This window comes from Gracilinanus agilis, chromosome 2 (genome assembly GCF_016433145.1).
Source record: "Gracilinanus agilis isolate LMUSP501 chromosome 2, AgileGrace, whole genome shotgun sequence".
NCBI lineage: Eukaryota > Metazoa > Chordata > Mammalia > Didelphimorphia > Didelphidae > Gracilinanus > Gracilinanus agilis.
The window spans coordinates 232,583,361-232,597,598 of record NC_058131.1 but is presented as its reverse complement, the minus strand read 5'-3'; the positions used below and the strand labels follow the sequence as shown (position 1 = coordinate 232,597,598).

Here is a 14,238-nt window from a genome sequence, read left to right as displayed (position 1 = left end):
CAAATTGGAAAGATGTCAAAAGATGAAATAATCCTTTTTGGAAGAGGCTAAAAAAGAGGCACACTGTTAGGGGAACTGTGAATTGTTCTAACTAACAATTTGCAAAAAAAAAAGTAAATTGTTCCTACATTTGACCCAAGGATCCCAATTCCAAGCATATACCTCAAGGATGTCAAAGATAAAAAGAAAAATTGCATGTATATGAGAATATTTGCAACAATACTTTTTTGTAGTAGTAAAGAACTATAAACAAAGTAGGGCGGAATGCCATGCAAATTGTGATATTCAAATGCTATGTAATGTTATGTCATACTTGTTTAAAGGATTAGGAATATGAGAAAATCAGATACATGAAAAGTATTGGAACTAGTACAAAACCAAGAAAACACCATACACTTAGCTAGTCTCAGCAATACAACAATCCAGGACAATTCTGAGGGATTTAGGACAAGGAATGCTATCCATCTCCAGAGAAGGAACTGTTGAGTCAGATTCAGATCAAAGCATGAGATTTCTCCATTATTTGGATTTATGTTTTGGGTTTGGGGTTTTATATGATAATTCACTTACAAAAATGAGCAATATAAAAAAAGAAATTAAATTAAACAATTAAAAAAAGAAATCATTCACGATTATAGAAATATACTGGAAGGAACAATAAAATGCAGCCATATGCCACAGAATTATAAGGCTCCATTTTGGCCCTAGAAAAATGAGAGAAATATCTTCTTTTATTGGGAAGGTGAAGGGACTATGTGAATGGAAAATTGCAAACACTATCAGACACCCTGGCTCTTTCTCTTGGTTAGTTTTACTTTACTGTTTTTCTTAGTTACCCCCAATATAACTCACCTTCTTAGACTCACTATAGTGAGAGGAAGGGTATACCCAAAGATAGAGATAAGCGTGAACCTGTAATTTCACTGGTCCAGGGAGCTTCCAGATGAGAAAATCCTTCTGTTAGTTGCAGGTCAGCACCTCATCTGCAACTGTTGTCTTAAAGAGTTGCACAAAGAGGTTAATTATTACCCAGAATCACATAACCAGTGTGTGTTAAAGGTCCCCTTGAATTCTGGTCTTTCTACAGGTACTACTTTGTAGCTTCCTCTCTATCTTGATTTACAAAATGACTTCTGTAAAAACAAAAGACATCAATAATGCTGAGGTGGCCTGATTGGAACAGAGAAATGGATCTGAGGAAGGGGGATGGGTGAGCTATAAGTGACCTGTAAGACTGACGAAGAGAAGTGAAAGGGGAGTTGCAATTTATTTCAAGATCACCTAATCTCAGCAAACCATGACCCTACTCCTGTGTGGAATGGAGAGCTCACTTAGTGTCTTTAGGCTCCTCACAGCAGGAATCTACCAGTAGCAGCTCAGGGCCCCCAAAGCTTCTAATGAGATTTAATTCTTAATGGGAGCCCCAGCCAACTCATCTTGTCTGGAAACCAAAGGGTTCAGCTGAAATGTAATGAGTCTGGGGGCAGCTGAGGGACTCGGTGGATTGAAAGCCAGACCCAAAAACAAGAGGTCCTGGGTTCAAATCTGGCCTCAGATACTTCCTAGTTGTGTGAGCCTGGGCAAGTCACTTAACCCCCCTCCCATGCCTAGCCCTTACTACCCTTCTCCTTTGGAACCAAAACAGAGTATTGATGCTAAGACAGTAGGTAAGGGTTTGAAAAAAAGAAAAAGAAAAAAAAATGTAATGAGTCTGACTGCCTTTTGACTTGGTCTATATGGCCCCTGTTATGGCATAGCATACTTTAGTATGGTTATGTCATAATTTCCAAGCAACCAAGTCTTGCTCCTTCCTCATAGTTTGCTAGATATTATCTATCCAGGACTTGGGGACAGTGTTTTGCCATGATGGGGAATGGAGTGATCTGACTGTCCCTGAGAAAGAACTTTAATGTGTGATATGTTCTCTCCTTAGGAAAATGCTTGCCAATTCAGCCAGTGTAAGAATTCTCATCAAAGGAGGCAAGGTAGTAAATGATGACTGCACCCATGAGGCTGACGTCTATATTGAAAACGGCATCATTCAGCAGGTGGGAAGAGAACTCATGATACCAGGAGGAGCCAAGGTGATAGATGCAACTGGAAAATTGGTGATTCCTGGGGGCATAGATACCAGCACTCATTTCCACCAGACCTTTATGAATGCTACCTGTGTGGATGATTTTTACCATGGAACGAAGGTAATGTTGGCATTGCTTGGGTGGACTCTTTTGGTTCATTCTGCTCTTGGAAAAAGTAGTATGTTGGGACCAAGAAAATATGGTGATTTCTTAGTGTTGTTAGTAAATCTGGGAGGGCCCTTGGAATTTGAGCACTTCATTTACTGTGCCCAAGGGAGGGAGAGAATAGCCATATCTATTTTGAGGAATTTACTTTTCAGAATGACTTTTAAAATTATTTCAATTAGTATCCTTTTAGCCTTTGAGGAAATTGTGGGAAGAGAGAGGGAGCAAAGTAAATTAGCCTTGCAGGTTGAGTGCTTGGCTATGACCCCAGACTAATTTTCATATATGATAAAGCTTTGGGAGGACAATACAAATTGAGAAGGTTGGGTAGGGGAGGAGGAAGATTTCTTTGCTTTTTAAGGTATAGAATAGATGAATATATATATGTACATATAAAATTCATAGAAGGTTTCAGTCTCCTTTTCAGTGAGTTATCTGCACTTCTTTTGGAGACTAGAAATTGGAATTTTGATCAATGTTTCTCATTGTCATTCATCATTATCCTTTAAAAACAGTCTCACAAAATGCTATTAAGCTCTATTTTTAGTTTGAATGGATTGTGGCACTAACAACATCTAACATTTACTGAACTGGATCTGAATTGCTTTTGTACAGTTAAGTCATAAGTAATTAATTCCTGAATAAAAATATACCATCATTGGGGCAGCTGGGTAGCTCAGTGGAGTGAGAGTCAGGCCTAGAGACAGGAGGTCCTAGGTTCAAACCCGGCCTCAGCCACTTCCCAGCTGTGTGACCCTGGGCAAGTCACTTGACCCCCATTGCCTACCCTTACCACCTATGAGACAATACACCAAAAGTACAAGGGTTAAAAAAAAATATATACCATCACTTGTAATGTGTGGGGATATGTGGAGGAGGTATACATGTAATTTTTTATGGAATGAACATATGATTTCACTGGTGTAGGGAACCAATATGCATGGTGATCAAGAAAGACCTATTTTATATATGAGAGAGAGAGGGAGAGGGAGGAGGGAGGAAGGGAGAGAGAGGGAGAAGGAGGGAGGAAGAGAGGAGAGGAGAGAAGAGGATAGATGGATGGATGGTTGGATGGATGGCTACAGAAAGAGAGGTAACTCAGATAGATACAGAAATAGATATAGATAGACAAAAGAGATCATAACCTGATTTCTTATATTAATCCTAACCTCTAGATCAGTGATTCCCAAAGTGGGTGTTGCAGTGATCCGGGGGGCAGTTATGGCTGCAGGTGCATTTGGGGACAGTGAATAACTGTAAGGGGGTGGTGATAGTATGTGATGGGGGGCACTAAGTAATATTTTTTCTGGAAAGGGGGTGGTACACCAAAAAAGTTTGGGAACCACTGCTCTAGATTGACAAAACTAATGGAACCCGATCAAGAATATGACTGTATTTCATTTCCAAGTCTAAATACTTGGAACAACAAATACTTGAGAATGCTAAATGCTAGGCAGCTTGGCACTTCAAAGAGACTCTGATTTCACTAGGGTGGAGGCTCCCCTCTCCTGCCACAGACTGGAACCCATTCTTCATTCTGTGCAATTCTTATTTGTGTCCTTGCAGAAGATCAATCAAAAAATTGAAACTCTGTCTTTAGGTCTTTTTAGTATTCTGTACATACATACCAGTGCAATATCAGACTATGCCTTCTTTCTTGCTGAATAACAATGATCATGATGTTGATAAAGCATTTTAAAATGTATAAAACAGTATATATAGATATGCAAACTTGTCAGCATGTTTACACATGTGTACATACATATTCTTGTGTGTATACATATATGTTCTCATTTGTTCCACACATCTGGTTCACTCCCTTTTCCAGTCTTGGATGTCTTGGATGCCACACCTTGTAAATAAGTCATCATTGGCAATATGCTCTATGTCTCTACATGACACTTTAGGTAACCTACAATTTTGATTCTCTAAGATTCATGGTGCTCAGTAATTTGCAGCTATGTAACATCCTCAGGACAACAAGGATGTTGAAAAGATGGGCTTTTTTGTTAGGAAACAGCCTAGGATTGAATGAACCGAACGAACGAACGAACGAACGAATGAATGAATGAATGAATGAATGAAGTATTCATTGAGTACTTACTGTGTCTACAGCGCCATGCTAAGCCCTAAAAATACAAATAGGAAAGCGAAAGTCTCTGCTTTTTCAAGGGATAACTGAAAATGCTTGCCATTTCCCAAATCGAATTGAATCTTCTCTCCTCCTCCTATTCAGTTCTTGGCCCAACTCACTGTTCATGTATTACATACATATTATATATATTCATACACAAACACATCTACATTTGTAGATAACTTCATTACCTTATAGACATTGGATCGAGAGCCCGATGCTGCAGTAATCTCACACCGCCTGCCAGTTTCTCAAAGGATAGGCTGGCTTTTAAATTCAGCACATCACTGATAGATAGCAAGGTCTCATGGAAAATGTTCAACTTCGTATTGCCAGTGAACCCTTTGCCTTTGTATAGGGCTTCTCCACACACAATATTTAAAACATAACCTTCATTTTGTTGGGCTTCTTGCTCCTTGGAGGGCAGCTACCCATGCAAGGCCATTTATGCATATTGGTGCTCAAAATCATAGTATTCAAGGCACAGCTGTTTATTTCCGTGACTTTTGATGACATTTGGAGCTTAATATTGAAACTTTTGGCAGGGGAATTAGAACATATGAGCAACACCTCCACCAACCTAACAGTTTCCAAAATGTTCAGAAGTGTATTCTATCCAGGGAAACGATAGAAATTAGATTGTAAACTATAAGCTAGAATAAATTGCATTTCTTTGTTGAACCCCCCAAACCAAACCTAAATATTATATTTTTATTGAATCAAAAACCAAACCAGAGTTTAATATCAAGATTTTCTCCACTTGACCATTTCCTTTCTTATTTTACCATCATTGATTTGTTTATGCAAAAGCCTTCATATTTTATGTAGTTGAATTATCTTATTTTCTCTCTTATGACCACCTCTCCTTGTTTTGTTAAGAATTCTCCCTCAGTCATGGTTGTGAAAGGTCGGTCAATCAATAAACATCTATTAATTGCCTACTATGTGCCAGGTTCTCTGTTAAGCTCTAAGGGTACAGAGGAAGGCAAAAGGCAGTTCCTGCTCTCAAGGAGCTCACAGTCAAATGGGGGAGACAATGTGCAAACAACCACAAACAAGCTTACTCTGTGAAGCTGGATAAATTGTTAATAATCAACAGGGAAATTAAGGGAGGTTGGGAAGGGGATTATTCTAGAAGTTGAGGGTTTCAGCTGAGACTTGATAGAAGCTGGGAGAAAGAGAAGTTCAGAGAGAGCATGCCAGAGGGGAAAAGGCAGCCAGTGAAAATGCCCAGTGTTGGGAGATTGAGTATCTTGTTTAAACAATAGCAAAGACCAGGAAAGGGAAGCTAGGTGGCTCAGCAGATTGAGAGCCTAGAGACGGGAGGTCCTAGGTTCAAATTTGACCTTAGACACTTCCCAGCTGTGTGACCCTGGGCAAGTCACTTGACCCTTGACCCCTATTGCCTAGCCCTTACCATGCTTCTGCCTTGGAACCAATACACAGTATTGATTCTATGACACAGTGTAAGGGTTTAAAAATAAAATAAGATAAAATTTAAAAGAACAGCAAGGATACTAGAGACCAACATCACTAGATTGCAAAATATGTCGGGAGGGCAGGAGTGCAGGATGTAAGAACACTTGGAAACACTTGTAAAGGCTAGAGGATAGGGGAAGGGAAGTTATGAAACACTTTGAATGTAAAACAGGGGAGATGATGTTCTATATCAGGGGTCGGCAACCTTTTTGGCCGTGAGAGTCATAAACACCACATTTTTTTAAATGTAATTTCGTGAGAGCCGTACAGTGCTCACAGTGCGCGCTCCTGTAACAGCGCCTGAAAAAAAAAATTGACTTTATGGCTCCTGCAGAAAGAGCCATATCTGGCCCTCAAAAGAGTCAGATATGGCTCGAGAGCCATACGTTGCCGACCCCTGTTCTATATGATCCTGGGGGTGCTACCTTCTATCTAAAGGTTGTTTTTGTTTTTTAAATAAATATTATCCCTTTTTATAAACTTAGGGTCTCATATTCATTTGGAAATGAGGCCAGGTCCAAATCTATTCTCTAATAATGATTTCCAGTTTGCTGGCCATTTTTGTTGGATAGGAAGGCTTCCCAGTAGTTTATGTTCTTGAGTTTATTAAACATTGGGTTATTATTGAACCAAAGTGTTGTTTTCAAGTAGGCTAGCAAGTGTCACTTGAAACTAAAAGAAATCCTATATATTTCAAAGGACCTCTTCATCAGAAAAAAAATCAGGAGAGTCAAACCTTCTTTGAACTAAAATGAATATTTAATAAGAGCCCTTTATTACATCTTTAGCTGTAACTGCATTTAAGTTGGGGAGGAAATGAATGTGTCTTTATTCCTTTTGTGCTAGATAACCTGACATCTTAGCATCAATTCTATCATGACTCCATACTATCTAGTCTCAGAACCTCATGAATATTTTCAGAATGGTAAACCTTTCTTGGTGGCTGCCAGTCAAATCCTGCTATTAGTGTTAAATACTCTTTTGTGTGAACAAAATGACTGCAGGGATCTTGCTGCTAATTTCTTCACTCACTGTTCTTCTCTGTGGGATCATCCCGGTTGTACCATGTACTTGTCTTACATTGCAGTTAAGAGAATGCAGAATTGATCATGCTTTTAAAAAAAATTTAATTGCCATTACTATCTTTTACCTATATTTCCCATATCTGGGAAATCTTTTCTCAATATGTAAAATATTTACTGATAGAAGAGATTGTTGTTATAGATATTATGCTCTGCAGAGATGATCATAAAAATGAATTTTATTTATTCAGTGTTTTTAGTCCCTAATTTTTAATTATGTGAATTGGCAAGATTTGACTATGTACTAAGGAGGAAATGGTCCCATATTAGAGAATTTGTGATCTGAAATGTTAATGGGGTAACATAGTCTAAAGAGCATTGAACAAATATGAGCCTGCGCTCTTTCTGCCACTAACTAGGGAACCATGGACAAGTCATTTGATTATTTTCTAGTCCCTGGTTTCCTTTTGTATCAAATGAAGGGTTATACTAGCTCTTCTTTCATAAAAGTTTCTTTAAATAGCTGCCTTATCTGCTTCCTTTTCATCTCCATAGCAATCTGGATCTCTCTCATGGCCCAGGGCACTGCAGTGGATAGAGTGACTGGTTCTAGAGTCAGAAGACCTGAGAAGAGCCTTCAGTTCTTCACTTACTAGCTATGTGACCTTGGGCAAGTCACTTCACCTCATTTGTCTCAGTTCCTTCATCTGTAAAATGAGCTGGAGAAGGAAATGACAAACCAGTTACTCAAGTATCTTTGCCCAGAAAACCCCAAATTGGGTCACAAAGAGGAGTGGGACATGACTGAACAACAATGAGACCCCATAGCACATTATAGTAGATTTATCTGTGTTCTTGTAGGAGATAATTCCTTCTTACTAGATTATAAACTCCTCAAAGGCAGGAATCACATTTTATTTAACTTTGAATCCTTTATGCTACTTTATGCAAAGTAGGTACTCAAATGTTTGTTAATTAAGTGAACAAACAAATACAATTCCATTGTCCTATCATGGGGACTGTAGATAATACAGAATCCTTCTGGTACCCTAGCTTTCTTTGTATTAAAGAGACAGCATGCTTCTTGTAACAAGACCACTGGACCTAGAGCCAAGAGAGATCTGGATTCCAGTTCTGACTCAGAGACCCTTTACTGGCTGTGTGATCCTGGGCACATCACACCTTCACTAAGCCTCAATTTCCTTGTTCCTAAAATGGGCATAATAAAAGCTTGCAACTCACAAGGTTGTCATAAAGAAAGTACTTTACAAATCTTACAGAATCCTAGAAATTAAGTTATTTATTGTCCTTGATGGTTGTTGATTTCTATTAAGCAGAGACAGACCAGTTCCCCTCTTACTCGTTGAATTTATTATCCCTTGTTATTTTGATTATTTTTCTTTTTGTTTGAAATTTTCACGGTAAGCTGCTGAAAGTGACCCTGGAGAAAGTGCATTTCTGTGTCCTCTATTCCCGGGTTTATTCATTTTAGGCTTTCCCTGAAATGTTGATGCTAAGTACTTGCCACATGAAATATTTAAAAGGCCACTGGTAACCCAGTATTCTACTAGTGACCCATTAAAGTGTTCGCTCATTTTTAAGCATCTATTTAGAATAGAATGATAATCTCAAGGAAAGCTCACCCAGGTGATTGGCTAAGAAAGATAGATCAGTTCCATTATGAGTGGAGTTTTTCTTGTCTATAACAGAAGAATCAGTGAAGTTTTGAATTCTATGGTCCCTAAACTATTCTTATTAACTTGGCATCCACAAGCAGAGCTGCAAGAAAACCAGGTGAAAACCGTGTGCCTCAGACTCCAAATGGATCTTTAACTCTTTTTCCTCATCAAGGATTTCTCTTGAACAGTTTTCCTTTCCCAAGATATTCATCATCCTTTACTCTGGCACTAGCTTGAAGGCATCTAGGTAACTCAGTAGGTAGAGCTCGGGTCTTACAGTCTGACATCAGAAAGATCTGAGTTCAAATCCAGTCAGACACCAGACACTAGTTATGTGGCTCTGGGTAAGTCACATAAACTGTCTGCCTCATTTTCCTCATCCATAAAATAGGATTTATGGACCAAATGAGATTAATATTTATAAAGCATTTTGCAAACCTTGAAGTGCCATATAAATGTCAGCTGCTATTATTTTCCTTAAAAATTATATGTATGTATGTCTGTACCAACTCATCATTAGAAGAGTTGAAATAAAAGGTAAATAATAAATGCTATCGTTCTACTTACCTACTTTGACACAAAAAGACACTCGGTAACAGGCAACAGCCTAGCATAAATAAGGGGGTTGGAATACATGACCTTGAAAGTGCCTCCCAGCGCTAAACCTCTGATTGAATGATTATGTGAGTGTGAGTCTGACACAGTAACTCTGTCTGCAGCTTGTAACCTAGTCACTTATTAACTGTGACTTGGGGCAGTTCCTTTGGATTATCTAAACATCAATTTTCTTATCATTGAGATAACAGTACTTACACTCTGTAAGTCATCGGGATCTGTAAGTCAGAGGAAAGCACTTAAATCAATGTCACTTAATCAACAAGAATTTATTAAGCACCTACTATGCACCAGGCACTGTGATCATTATTGAAGTATAAAGAAAGGTAAAAATGTGAACTACTATTCCTCAATTGCCACAGATTACAAGTGAGAGAGAAAAAGAAAGAGAGAGAGTAGAGAGGAAGGAAGGAAGGAAGGAAGGAAGGAAGGAAGGAAGGAAGGAAGGAAGGAAGGAAGGAAGGAAGGAAGGAAGGAAGAGCTTTATTCATCCTGCTTTGATTAACTTAACAGTTAATGTCAAGTTTTGCATTTAGGTTTTTAAAATCTATCACTCAACAATTTACATGATGGAGAGCAAACTATTTAACCTGGCTCGGCTTCTATATATTTCCTTATCTGTAAAAAGACAAGATTGGCATGGATTACCTCTAAAGTCTCTTCCATATCCAGATCTGTGATCTTAATCATCTTTTTTTAATATTCTCATTAAGAATGCCACTTATCCTTTGAAAAGGTAACCTTTCCTATGCCAATTGGTCAGTCATTAAACATTTATTAAGCACCTACTATGTGCCAGGAGCTGTTAGATGGCACAGTGGATAGAGTGCTGAGCCTGGAGTCAAGAAGACTCATCTTTCTGAGCTCAAATCCAGCCTCAAATACCTATTAGCTGTGTGACCCTGGGCAAGTCACTTAACCCGTAAAATGAACTAAAGAAGGAAATGGGAAACCACTCCAGTATCTTTACCAAGAAAACTCCAAATGGGGTCATGAAGAGTTGGACATGACCAAAATAACTGAACAATGACATGTGCCAAGCACTGTGCTAAGCTCTAGGGATACAGAGAGGCAATAAACGGCCCTTGCTCTCAAGGAACTTGTGGTCTAATAGGAGGAAAAGCAAACAAACAAAAGGTCCAAACAAGCTATATACAGTACAGGGTAAATAAATTTAAAAAGAGAAGGGGAAGGCACATGAATTAAGAGGGGTTAAGAAAAGTTTCCTGTAGAAGAGGGATTTTTCCAAAGACAGTTTGCTCTTCTTAAATTCCTTTATTTCATTGTTTCCTGTTTTTTCTTTTCCTAGGATTTGAAATTCCAGGCATTTTTGATGTTTTGCCAAGGTTTCCTTCTGTCTTTTAAATTCCCAGTTAACTTTTTCCTCTCTTTAGGGATGAGACATAAAGGGTCCTCCCTGCCTATTAATCTTTGTTTCCCATTTGACTTTTTCCTCACCCCCATAAATAACTCTTCCCCCTATAAGTCACAGGGCCACACATGGCGGGCTTGTTACCCTTTCAATCAACCCACAGCTTTCCAATTGAATGGGCACAAGTGACTTTATGTGGTAACAGCTGCACGTCCCTGAGAAACCAGTAGCAAGTGTGACAGAGAAGCTAAGTAATTAGGACAGTTCAATAACTAAAAGAATTCTTTGATGAATGAACCCGGCACTCCAGATCAGAATCCCTGGTTCATAGTCACTATATTTATTCAGAACTGGATGATTCATTACTTCTTATCTAATAAAGGCCCCTATTAGCTTTGTACAAACCACGCCTTCATATCCCAATCTAGGATGCAATTTTTTTTTTAATTTTTTTTTAACCCTTGTACTTCGGTGTATTGTCTCATAGGTGGAAGATTGGTAAGGGTGGGCAATGGGGGTCAAGTGACCTGCCCAGGGTCACACAGCTGGGAAGTGGCTGAGGCCGGGTTTGAACCTAGGACCTCCTGTCTCTAGGCCTGACTCTCACTCCACTGAGCTACCCATCTGCCCCCCGAGGATGCAATTTTAATATCAGTCAGATGCTTTATCTACGTATTAAGTTGTATTAAGAGCTTTTTTTCATTTGCTAAGGACAGAACCAGGGGAAAAGGCATTCATCTGCCTCTGCTAATTAAAGGTTTAGATGATTTTGCTTGGATTCCAAGATGGATGGGACCTTAAAGGCCATCAATCCAACCTCTTTATTTTACAGATGAGGAGACAGTCTAAAATGGTGAAATGAATAGTTAAGAAAAGGCTGAACCAAGATTCAAACCCAAGATCTCTTGACTTCAGAACCTAATACTCTTTCTAGTATTGCACATTGCCTCTAGAAGGCACCTAGAAGAGCTTCTTGAGACTGAGACACTGGCATGTGACAGGCAGAGAGACTATAGAATCAGTCCCTGTAGAAGTGATGGAAGGCAATGTCTTCAGAGGGGTGTGCCTAATGCCAGTGATCATCCTTTAGTAAGTAATAAAACAATAATGAGAGGCAGCTAGGTAGCACAATGGATGGAGTGCCAGGCCCAGAGTCAAGAGGACCTAGGTTCAAATTTGGCCTCAGACACTTCCTAGCTGTGTGGTCCTGGGCAAGTCACATAATCCAGATCGCCTAACCCTTTGCCACTCTTGTCTTAAAAGGTAAGAGAAAAAATACCAATAAGGGACAGAGGGAATAAACATTTGTGATTTCACTGGTATAGTGACCACCTTCTTTCCATTGCAGGTAGGCATCTTTTCTGTAACGAATTAAAACCTTAAAGAGCTGCCTAGAGAGCCCTAAGACATTGTCAGTCAACAATCACTAATTAGCCACTTTTTAGTGTTCCAGACTCAGAGCAGCTAGGTGGCATGGTGCATAGAGCACTGAGCTTAGAATCAGGGAGTCTTATCTTCGTAAGTTCAAATATGACCTCAGATACTAGCTGTGGGACCCTGGGTAAGTTGCTTTACTCTGTTTGCCTCATCTGGAAAATGAGCTGGAGAAGAAAAATGGCCAACCACTCCAATTTTTTTGCCCAAAAAATCAAATATGAGTCACAAAGAATCTGACACTATTGGAACAACCTAACAGCAACAAATACTCTAGACATTGTGTTTGGGGATTTGTCATAGAACCAATATATATCAACAGGGGGACTACTGTTCAGGTCTTCTTGACTTTGAGACTGGTCTTCTAACCACTGTGCTATACTGCCTCTAAACTACAATAGTATTTCAGATTGCATAGCTTTTGAAGATTTGTAAAGCACTTTCTTCAGGCAGACAGAACAGGTATTTGTATTCTTGGTTTATAAACGAGGAAGGGGAAACTCAAAGAGGTTACATGATTTATCCAAGGTCACACAGCTCTTAAGAGTGTCAGAGATAGAAAACATAAGATCATAGAATTTAGTGTCAGAAAAAATCTTAGATTTCCTCTAGTCCAGTAATATGAAGAACTGAGTACTGGCAGTTAAGATCATAGAAAGAGAGCTGGAAGGAACTTTAGAGGCCACCTGCTCTAACCCATTCATTTGTCAGATAAGGACTTTGAGGCCAGGGAGGGAAAGTGATTTGTCCAATATTGTACAAGTAATAAACAATAAGAGATGGGATTTAAACCAGGTCATCTAGCAATAGAGCCATTGCCTTTTCCCACTATAACATCTTGGGATTTCTAGTGTGGACATTGCCACTGGGATAGCTGTGTGATTTTAGACAAGTCACTTATCCTGGGCTTCATTTTCTTTACCCATAAAGCATTGAGTTTGTTTTAGATCATTCTAAAGGACTCGTCCAAAAAATTTTTTGTGATTCTATAGGTATGGATAAATATCAGAATCAAATTATTTCATTGAGTTTAAGAAGCTCAGTATAGATCATGAGATATAGTTCTTAGATGTTTGATTCTTATGAGCTCAATAGGAAGCCATATAGCTGCCATTTGTTTTTATCTAGAGATTATATATTCTTGGGCCTATGTTTCACTTTGAAGCTGCTTTTACTTGGACATACTTTCTTTTTTTTTCTTCAAAAATATTTTATTTTCCCAATTATATCTAATAACAATTTTCCACATTCATTTTCTGAAATTATGAGATCCATATTGTCTCCCTCCTTCTCCCTCCCTGCTCTCGGAGACGGTAAGCAATTTGATCTGGATTATACATATATTATCATGCAAAACATACTTCTATATTGGTCTTTTTTGTAAGGGAATACTCATATAAAACCAAACCCCAAAATAAAACTAAATGAACTAGTGGGAAAGATAATATGCTTTGATCTGCATCTGACTCCCTCAGTTCTTTTCTCTGGAGGTAGATAACATTCTTTGTCATAAATCCTTCAGAATTGTCCTGGATCACTGTATTGCTGAGAGTAGCTAAGTCTTATCAGATCATTCCACCATATTGCTGTTACTGTGTACAATGTTTTCCCAGTTCTCCTTATTTCGCTTTGCATCAGTTCCTGAAGATCTTTCCAGCTTTTTCTGAAATCATCTTGCATCTCATTTCTTATAGCATAATAGTATTCCATCACCAACATATGCCACAGTCATTATTCAGTCATTCCCCAATTGATGGACGTCCCTTTAGTTTCCAATTCTTTTCCACCACAAAAAGAGCAGCTATAAATATTTTTGTGCAAGTAGGTCTTTCCCCCTTTTTTATGGTCTCTTTGGGATACAGACCCTGCAATGGTATTACAGGATCAAAGGGTATACACAATTTTTTAGTCCTTTGGGCATAGTTGTGGACACACTTTAACCTGTAGTCACCAAGAGGCATCAATGTAAAGGTTAGTCAATGGGTGGTGGGGGTGGAGTTGGAGGCAGGAAGATCTGGATTTGAATTCTGCTGGGGTACCTATCTGTTTGACCCTGAGCAAATCACTTATTCTCTCTGAGTTTTTTCATCTGCAAAAAAGGGATGTTTGTAGTATCTGCCTCATAGGATTGTTGTGAAGATCAAATGAGATAACATATGCCATAATTGTGAGCTTAAATATGCCATATATTATATATCTTTTTTCAGACTTATAGTTATCAGCAAAGTTTATTAAGCATCTATTATGTTCTAGGCACTGT

The 14,238-nt window shown here is 38.7% G+C and overlaps 1 protein-coding gene across 1 annotated transcript in view; it reads left to right on the top strand.

Annotated features, from left to right (window-relative positions):
• Window positions 1–1,924: 1,924 nt before the first annotated feature.
• DPYSL5 (dihydropyrimidinase like 5) overlaps window positions 1,925–14,238 on the top strand; it is a 77,593-nt gene continuing 65,279 nt past the window's right edge. Inside the window, exon 1 of the mRNA XM_044661006.1 lies at window positions 1,925–2,198. Within this exon, the coding sequence (XP_044516941.1) occupies window positions 1,938–2,198 (261 nt within the window). The 5' untranslated portion in view covers window positions 1,925–1,937. The remainder of the gene's footprint in view (window positions 2,199–14,238) is intronic.